Source organism: Carassius carassius, chromosome 38 (assembly GCF_963082965.1).
Source record: "Carassius carassius chromosome 38, fCarCar2.1, whole genome shotgun sequence".
Classification (NCBI taxonomy): Eukaryota; Metazoa; Chordata; class Actinopteri; order Cypriniformes; family Cyprinidae; genus Carassius; species Carassius carassius.
Genome location: NC_081792.1, coordinates 28032347 through 28043175, shown reverse-complemented (window position 1 = coordinate 28043175; position 10829 = coordinate 28032347). Strand labels below are relative to the sequence as shown.

The 10829-nt window shown below is 34.2% G+C and overlaps 1 protein-coding gene across 1 annotated transcript; it reads left to right on the top strand.

Annotated features, from left to right (window-relative positions):
- Positions 1–396: 396 nt before the first annotated feature.
- Positions 397–9964, top strand: LOC132119116 (V-type proton ATPase subunit S1-like protein). The gene is made up of 7 exons (XM_059528864.1): positions 397–561; positions 5125–5165; positions 6439–6485; positions 7580–7815; positions 8021–8071; positions 8846–9089; positions 9543–9964. Exons 1-7 carry the CDS (start codon positions 461–463, stop codon positions 9777–9779), a joined length of 957 nt encoding a protein of 318 aa, XP_059384847.1. The 5' UTR covers positions 397–460; the 3' UTR covers positions 9780–9964.
- The last annotated feature ends 865 nt before the right edge of the window (positions 9965–10829 follow it).

Genomic DNA, 10829 nt, shown 5'->3' with positions numbered 1-10829 from the left:
TTTTTTTAACGAACATTTAGCTTTTTCGAATCAAGTCCATTATTTATTTATGTGGCCACAAAGCGATTTCGAAAAAAATGGACCGATTGCCACCAGAGGGTTCATGTGAACTACAGAAAGCAGTGCAATGAACTTCACACATAATACGTAAAATAATGTACGAAACGTTTAAAACGTCTTCCACAGTTCTCAATCAATATCGTTGTCTTATGTTCGTTAATCATGCGGCTAATAAGTTTAGTTTTATTAAGCAGGCGTTCATTTCTCTGATGGTTTTGTGTACGTCAGTAGCAGAGGCTCTGATAAGGGGCGTGGTCACGTCGTTTAATTGACCCGCCCACTGGACGCTGATTGGCCTCCGCGCCTGTCAATCATCACTGAGGTTGCGCCCCGTTATCAAGGCAGATTATGAAGCAGCAGCGTTCAGCATCATCTCTGACAGACTCATCTGGATGGATACATGGCATCAACGTGGCGCCCAATGTCTCTTGCATTATTTTATTTTGTCTTCCTGCAGATATCCTCGTCTTATGAGCAGCTGTCTGCCTTTGTGGAAGGAAGGTGAGTGCGTTATTTTGAAATAAGCGAGAGACGTGATCTTATAGGCGTCTCATTTATTCAAATGGTGAAACTGGGAGAAACAAAGAGTAGGCTATATGTTCTGGCTGTGCATATATGCATTTATTAAACGCTGATGAACTGATGTGGCAGAGACAAACTAATGCTCGCCTCCTTTGTCCATCCTTCATTTCTGCATTGAGACTCAACTGAAGGACTCTCGCAGAGAAACAAGAGAAAATCCATCGGAATCAGTTTACAAATCCATACTTGCTACTAAAATTGGAGTCAGAGATGTGTGATGGATAAGATGAGAGCAGATCGGGATGCAGGAATGATCAGCATCACTGAAGGAATGTCAGGAGCATCTGCTTCATGCTGAGATGATAATATGAATGAAATATATTTATTTAATTATGATTCATGTATCATTTATTGTTGTGCTGGGCGTCACATAAGACTATAATTTGTAGATTCAAACTTGCATGAATCATATATTTATTAATAATTATTGATCTTGTGATGCACTAATGAGTGAATAACTTTTTGTGTGAATGAGTTTGCTGATTTTGTCTTGTTTATAGATAGACAGGTAGCATTTATTAGTATTTTATTAATGCACAGGGGAAATGTTGGAAGACAGCTGCAGATTATCTGAATTTACAATAGACAATATGCAAGACCCATAAAATTACATTTAAATATGCACAACATACACATTATACTTTACATTATATTTTATTTTATTTTATTTTTTAATTTATTTTTCCAGAAAACCTCAATATTTAATTGAACACATAAGCTGGTGAATAAACACAATTTGCAATTTCTGCCATTTATTATATTATTTATTTATTTTCATTTATAAATTAAACATTTAATTTGGCACACTAATGTATTGTAAAAATGCATTAAGAAATATATATATATTTAAGTAAATAAACAACTTTTTTTTCAAATGCATTTTTTTCCATTTCTTTTAGAAAAGTTCTCAACACACTTATGCATTGACAAAAACTTAAAGATTAAGTAAATAAATAAACATGTAAATAAATCAGCAAATGTGTTCCCTTAAAATAAAAATAATGGTGTAAATTGCTCGATTTCACAATTATTTACAAAGAAACAGCAAATAACATGAAATTTTGAAGAAGAAGAAAAACTGAAATAGTATTTCCTTGTAAAACATACTCCAATAATAATTTTTTTTTAAACTTCTTTACAGTGAATGCAACTCTTGGTATTGTTTTCCAAGCAGTAGGCGTTTTATGTTGGCCACATCTAGTTTCTTTGCAGTCTAGTTCATAAACAGAGATCTAATTGGCAGCATATTGCTTCGTAGGAGCTGAAAGTGTTTAGCGTTTCTCTGCTTGCACAGATGGAGTTTTACTACATGCAGGCCAGTCCAGGCTTTAGCTGTGTATTAACAGATTTGATTTGGTGAAGCATCTAGATCTTTAGAGTCACACTAATCTGAAATACGCTGCATGCGTTTCCAAGCGGTCAACAGATTTCATTGATTATATAAATGTGCCGACTGCGGCGGCCCTTCAATGGCCCACATGTTCAGGTACAGCGCTGGCTGAACAGATGAGCCACTGCCGAAGCAGACAGAAGGAGGGATTTGTGTTTCTTTTAAGCTCTCCTTCTCTGTCTGGCTGTACTTTATTCGCTCAGGTTGTTGTTTTGGATGGTGCCATGCAGGACAAGTTCGCTTGATGCAGACTCTCTATTTTGCTAAATATAGTTATGCAACAATAACAGAACACAAACCCTCCCACATCTCCCTTGTGGGCTTCTGTTCATCTGATGCAGCCATCTGAGAGAGTGAATTACTGATGCATTTATGTAAAAAAATCAGAAGAGATGTCACAGGTCTGCTGTTGTGTACAGGGCAGATCTGCACTCACAGGGTCACTCTCTCTGCTGCGCTGAGGTGATAAATGATATTTAGATTGGCTTGAAGATGCAAAGCAACAACAAATACATGCTTCTAGTATTGAAAAGCAGTGGTTAAAGTTGTATAAAATAAATATTCCTTAAATGCATGTGTGATGACGTTATTTGTGGCATGCTGATAATAACTTTGACATGTTTGCTTCCAAAAAACATATATATATATATATAGTTTTAGTTTTTTGTTAATTTTAGTTTTAGATTTAGTTTAGTATTTTATCAAGTTAAACCAAATAAAAATGAGAAATGTTGGCAACAGGATGAAATACATTTTTTTTATATTTTAATTTAGGCTATTTCAGTTATTTCAGTTATTTAAGTTTATTTTATTACAAGGAGCAAAAACGTTTTTGGTTTTAGTTTCAGTTTTAGATTGAGTTAACTATAGCAGAAACAATAAAAAATGTGTTGCTATTAATGCATTTTACTTTAAAAGAAATTAAATGCACAATATTTGCATTTTAATATTGCACTAAAACTAAATATATAATAAATATATAATATAAATTAAAACTGTTTATTTCAGATAAATTAGTTCATTGCATTTAGCTGCAAAGAAACATTTTTAATTTTAATTTAGTTTAACTTAATGTACCAAAATAACAAAAACTGAAATAAAATAAAAAAAAACTATATAGAAATATTAAAATTAAAATAAAACTGAAAAGGAAAATAAGTATAAAAATGAGTCAGAATATGAATACAAATAGTTTTCCATCTATACTAAAATAAAATGTAGTATATTGTGTGTATATATATAAGTAGTCACTATGAGACAGTTATTTTAATTGTATCTATTTACTATTACAGTTTTTGTTACATTTTGAAAGAACTAAAGATGATCAATTTAGTTTTTTCATGTCTATTAGTTTAGCTTTATTTAGTCATTTAATATTCATATTTTATTTTGTTTCAGCTTTATTTCAGTTAATACAAATGTTTTAGTGTAACTTCACAATAACAACACTGGTATAGATAAAACAATTAAAAAGAACTACTTTTCTGCATTTTCTGAAGACCGTGTGAGTGATTGCGATGCAGTTCCCGAGGTGTTCAAGCAGCACAAACACAGCAGGACGGGTTAACACTGAAGCACTAGCACTAATGACTGATGTTCGACTCTGAAAACACTGTTAATTCTTCACATACACCATAGATTATTTATGTGAACAGTTAATCAATCCAAAACAGAGCTGTGGCTCACGCTAAAGAAAACTTTCATTTATTTGTGTAATGTATTTATGTAGGAGTCTTCTGCTTCTCGCTAACCAAAGATGTCTTTACATCTTACTTTGATCCCTGATTGACATTATGTGCCAGACTGACCCGTAATCAGGTCTGAGAACGAGGTTAAGCCCATTTCAGCAGCATTACTCAGAGATTAAACGGTTAAACTGTTCATCTTTCAGTAATCCCTTTTACTGTTGAAGAAATCACAAGAAACACATCACACACATCAGATCTCAATTGTTTCTCCTAGACAGCAACAGGTTAAAAGAAGGGCAAATTGAGACGTCTCCTGCTTCTCAGATGTTTGGGATGCATGGGATTCTCACCTGTGTTTCTGAACAGATTTTAAAGGAACAGTTCATGCAAAAATTTACATTTGCTGAAAATGTATTCACCTTTAGGCCATCCAAGATGTAGATGAGTTTGTTTCTTCATCAGATTTGGAGAAATGTAGCATTGCATCAGTGTCCCACCAGTGGATGCTCTACAGTGAATGGGTGCCGTCAGAATGAGAGTCCAAACAGCTGATAAAAACATCTCAATAATCCACAAGTAATCCACATCACTCCAGTCACTCGCTTCCTCCGGTGAAAAATGGTCTGGCCTGAATCAGGTGAGAAATCTGCATCGTTTACAAGCAAAAACATTTTTGATTATTGATTATGGACTCATATTTTAGCAGAAAGCAATGGTTTTAACACACAGCTTTTCACTTCTCCAGATGTTAACTGATGGACTGGAGTGCTGTGGATTACTGTGACGTTTTTATCAGCCGTTTGGACTCTAATTCTGATGGCACCCATTCACTGCAGAGCATCCATTGGTGAGACACTGATGCAATGCTACATTTCTACAAATCTGATGAAGAAACAAACTCTTCTACATCATGGATGACCTGAGGGTGAGCACATTATTAGCAATTTTTAAATATTCCTTTAACATCATATCAAGCCTTTTTTTTTTTAAAGATATCTCAATATGATAATTTCTCATCTTATTCTCATCAAATAATCCAAGCTGCTCTCCATGTTGATTTTATATCTCTTGCTACATGTTAACAGACTCATTTGTGTGTATATTTATTTCTCCTGCGGCTTTTCTGGAGAAGCGTCTGAAGCAAAGCTAATACTTAAAGGAAACAAAACTGAGAAATATCCTGCGGGAAACGAAGCGAAGTGACTTGAAAGCAAGTTGGTCTCATTTTGCGGATGGTGATGTTCCAGCAGTGACTCACAGCATCAAAGCCTCCCGTATCTCATTCATATTCATAACGCGTGAAGATCCGATCTGAAGCTGAGACTGAAAGATTGTACCAAACTATACAAATGAAGGTATATTCATCTGATTAATAATACACTCATTAAATTCTCCTACTTACAGCTCAGATGATGCACCATCCCAAGACATCAGAGTCCAACAAAGTAAGTTATTTTGATGATATCTTCAATGGTTCTTTGCAACCCTGTACATCCATATAAGCTATCATATTTGATACACATATTTCTATGGCCCCTAAATGATTAACACTATCAAAACAATTAAACCTGTTTCAAATCTGATCCTCAGAGCGTTTGTTTAGTCATCTCTCAATCATTATTGTTTGGCATTGCATTATATGTTTTGATCATCAAACTAGGCATTTAAATCTCATCTTACTAAGACATATTATTGGAGATATAGAGTGTCAATTGACATGTATATCATTTTATTTAAGTATCTGCTGTACTGTTATAAATATCTCACCGATTTACATTACAAGGCTCAGAATTTCATCACTTTTTTGCCATATAAATATCAGTATCTGCACCAAAGTGCATTTTTTGTTCTTTTTTAGCAATGCACACTACAGTTTGGGGTCAGTACATTTTAAAGAAATTAATACTTTTCTTCAGAAAGCATGCTTAAATCAATAAAAAGTGAAGTGTTTAAAGACTACTGTTAGAAAGGATTTCTATTTTGAATAATCTGTTCGGTATCACAGGTTCCAAATAAATAATATAATATAATATAATATAATATAATATAATATAATATAATATAATATAATATAATATAATATAATATAATATAATATAATATAATATAATATAATATAATATAATATAATATAATATAATATAATATAATATAATATAATATAATATAATATAATATATAATAAATAAATCATCATATTAGAATGATTTCTGAAGATCATGTGACACTGAAGACTGGAGGAATGATGCTGAAAATTCAGCTTTGATCACAGAAATAAATTACATTTTAACAGATATTCACATAGAAATCTGATATTTTAAAATGCAATAATGTTTCACAATTTTACTGTGTTTTCCATATTTTTGATTAAATTAATGCAGCCTTGATGAGCAGAAGAGAAGAGACATTAAAAAATGTCTTTCTAAACAAATCTTACTGATACCAAACTTTTGAATGTCATTGTGTGTGTACACACACACACACACAGAATCATATATATTAAATTTTTATATATATATATATATATATATATATATATATATATATATATATATATATATATATATATATACATGCACACACACACACAGAGTTCTTAATAAATGTGCTTATTTGCATATTTGTTTAAATAAATCTAAATATTTCTAAGAGTGTTTCAGGCAGCAGATTTAGTCACTAAAGAGTCTCTGGTCACCTGATGTGGGTGTTGTTGTGCAGATGGGGTGGACGCTGATGGCTCGGTGTTTGTGGCTGAAGCTCTGCAGGTGAGACGAGACGAGACGAGACGAGTCACTGTGACCTTGTGCTGCTGCTGGGGTGCAGATTTCCCTCCAAAGCAGATGAATTTAATCCTTGACAGACTGCATGGTCTTTGGAAAAACAGATTACAGACATGCTACATTTTTAATCAGAAATTTCACTCTGATTTAGGAGACGTTACGGTGCCCCAAAAGTCTCTAATTCTCTTTCCACAGCATAAGGGAAAACCGGGCTACTTGTGACATACTAGAGTATTTTCATAAATGCCCACTTGAGAGAGCTTTCAGACTTTTATTTCGGCATATTGTTTTGAATTGTAATTTACTGTATTTTGGCAAGAACATCTGTTAGTTTAATATGTTACAGTTTACATTCTTGCAGTTCAGTCAACTGTTTTGTGGATTATCATAGGTTTAGATTTAACTTAAAAGCTTATGCTCTTTAATAATGGTTTATATTGTGACATCTTACCGCTATAGGTGTGACAACTAGCCTTGCATACACTATTGCTGAAAGAAATGTATACTTTTACTTAGCAAGGATGCATTAAATTGATTAAACATGACAGAAAAAATATTTATAATGTTACGAAAGATTTCTATTTGAACTTCATATTCATCAAAGTATGCTTAAAAACTAAATTTATCACAGTTTCCAAAAAACATGAAGCAGCACAACTGTTTTTTAAACATTATAATAATATTAATGTTTCTTGAGCAGCATATTAGAATGATTTCTGAAGATCATGTGACACTGGAGACTGGAGGAATGATGCTGAAAATTCAGCTGCGCATCACAGAAATAAATTATATTTTACAATATATTCACATAGAAAACAGTTATTTTAAATTGTACAAATATGTCACAATTGTAACGTTTTTTTTCTGTATTTTAAATCAGAAAAATGCAGCCTTGTTGAGCAGAAGAGACATCATCCAAAAACATTTAAAATGCCTTACAAACCCCACACCTGGATGTGTTGTCACAATAATTTGTACATATGATTAAATTCTATACATAGTTAGACCATAATACCGACCTCAAACGTTTGAAAAATAGTGTATGTTGCTTATTTGACTGTGATTTGCTCTTGTTACAGCTGTATGGATGGCAGCTTCACGCTCCTCCACGCAGGAAGTTGCTTCAGTCTCCAGGAATGTTGCTTTATTCTCCTCTGAGTGTTTCATACAATGGCAAGACCTGCATCCTCTTCAGGGCCCGCAAACTAGCCATCAGGTACAGGAATCACAGTTTGGTGGACCTCACAGAGAGAATCTTCAGCCCAAATGTACCAGTTGACACCAAAGGCTCCTTCTGCAGCAAAGACAAAGCCATGTGCGTTCATTTTTTTTTTTGGAGTGAAATATTATTTGGACATCTTTTCCAAACATGAATGATCAAAGCCTGGCCCAGCTAAAAACTACCTCAGCCAGGTTTAGAAAGTTTTATTGAGAAGGAAAATGTGACTATAATGAGTTTGGTTGTGTGTTTGGCTTGATAGATATTTAATAATATTGTGACATATTTCGTTATTCTCCAGACTCAACCTACGTTTTGGCGACGTGGAAGATCTAAGAGGCCTCTCTGTCAGGTTATTACTTATATATATATTATTTATTTATTTATTTATTTATTTATATTAACATTTATTTTAATATTAACATCCCATAAAACATTATAAACAGGTTTTCATTCAAAATAATACTGCAGTCAGTATTCAAACCTCTTTATAATGTTTTATAGAATGTTAATGGTTACCATTTGTACCAAATTTCATATAAAATTATTATTATTTTTTTTTACATTTGTCATCACAGATGTGTCAATATTAGTTAATGTGAAGTGTCTTCAAATGTAGTTCATCCAATCTGATTTTACAGTTTAGAATATTAGGGATGCACTGATATACAAATTTTGGCTGATACCGATAACCGATATTTTATTTTGATTTGAAAGCCGATAACCAATATGTTGGCCGATAAATCTACAGCATATCCAAATTTTTATATACTGTTTGAGAGCCTGATTATAAAAAAGGTCTCATCGTTAAAAGCCACTTCCCAAACACTTCAAAATAAGCAGCCTAGTTTGAACAGTGTACATTTAAAAAAAAATAATAATAATGCATAAATAATGCAAACAATTCATCTCAAGTCAATTGTTTCTGAAGGAAATAATGCATTATTTATCGCTGATACCGATAACAGAAAATTTAGCATTTATCGGCCGATACCGATATGGTGTCCGATATATTATGCATCCCTATATATTTTATGCGTGTGCTAGTAAAACAATCAATTTGCATTACTCATCTGAAATTATTCTTATGGCTTTGCAGAAAGATAAACACGCTTTATTTCCACAGGCTACAGATGTCAAACACATTCTATGAGTCTGCGGGACAGAACTGGTTCACTCTGGATAATGTTTTCATCCATTACAACTGGACGCACGAGGCAGTGTTCAACGCTACAGATGTGTACGCGCCCTCCACCAACTCCTATCACTGCCAGCACGTCAGCAGCCTGCAGAAGTACGACACGCTGCTGGTACCCAGCGCCAACACTGACCACGCCGCAAGCTGGCACATAACCTTCACCGACTTCCAGGTTGGCAGGCATCTCTTTCCCTCCATCCTCTGCTGATAAGCGCCTCATATTTGAGTTGTAGCATCTCAGGCTGTATTTTTAGCCTCTGGTGGGTGTAATGTGGTTACACAAGCGTGTGGTTTGGCGTGAGAGCAGCGTCTTTTTAAAAAGCTCAGAGTCCAGAGCGTGTGGAAGAACATGAGGAGTTTGGGTGAAATTAAATGCTTTTTAATTTGGAATATAATAAAACTATGAATTATTCAGCTATGCCTGGAACATCTCTGACAAATTCTACATACCCTAGAGAAAAACTGATTAGATAGACAGATGGATGGATGGACAGAACAAACGAATGTATGTACAACAGACAGACAGACAGATAGATAGAACAACAACAGACAAGCTGTAAACTGGAAAATTGTTTTTAAGGATTCCGATCTTACCATCTGCTGTTTCGTCTGTTGTTCCTCACAGATCCAGGCGTTTAACGTTCAGTCCAGTAAGTTTGCGGCGGCCAGTGACTGCGCAACCTTCTTCACTCCTGCCATCCTGATGGGTCTGATCACATCTCTGATCCTGCTGCTGGTGCTGGCCTACGCGCTGCACATGGTGGTTCACCTGAAGCACATCGACCGCTACGAAGAGCACAAGACCACCGTCTACTTCCCTCGCAGCACAGAAGCAGAGAGCACAGAGAAGAACAACCTCTAGAGTCCCGAGAGAGACGGACACTTCTGTGACTGTGAGCTCTGGAGGCCGGACGGGAAGAAAACTCCCATCTGAGCAGAAGATCAGAGCTGTTTGGGACTGACTGCACCACGGCAGTGGCGTCATTGTGGTGGGACAGTGGAAGTCCGAATCAGGCTCCTTCAGGAGCTCGGCACACCGGAGGATTGGGAGATTGATTAAACATTCAGTAACAGGTTTCACGAGCGGAAGGAGATGTTTCAGATGTTTGAATGTGATTTGAAATAGCACAATAATCATTATATCTTGCATTGTCTGTCTTAGCTTCTCTTTGACTGCTAAGACCAGATTTTACTTCAGTTCTGATGTTTCTTTGAAGTCAACATGAAATGGTGTTTCGCAAGCAATTTACAGTTGTAATTTTACATATTTGCATATAAAACATCTTGATTTTCATCTGGAACTGAATGGATGGTATTACGGGATCTCTTTACTGCTACAGAATTAAAAATATTAAAAAGGTAATTGCGACTTTTTATCTCACAATTCTGATTTTATATCTCGTAATTCCAAGAACAAAAGTCAGAATTTCGAGATATAAATATAAAAGGTTGTATCTTGCAATTTTGATGATTTTTTCTCTTATAATTCAGTTTTTTCATATCTTGCAATTATGTTTACCTATCAATTGTATATATCTCATAATTATGTTTATATCTCGCAAATATGAGCTCATATCTCACTATTATGAGTTTATATCTCACAATTTTAAGTTTATATCACAAAATTCTGAGATTATATTTTACATTTCTGAGTTTATATCTGCCAGTGATATCTCGCAAATATGAGTTTTTATCTCACAGTTCTGAGTATCTTACCATTCTGAGTATTTATCTCACAATTTCGAGTTTTTATCTTTATATCTGTTATGTTTATATTTCGTAATTCTAAGTTTATATCCCAATTATGTTTATATCTCACAATTCTGAGTTCATATTTTGCAAATATGACTTTATATTTCACAATTCTAAGTTTATATCTCACAATTATATCTCGCAAATATGATTTTATATC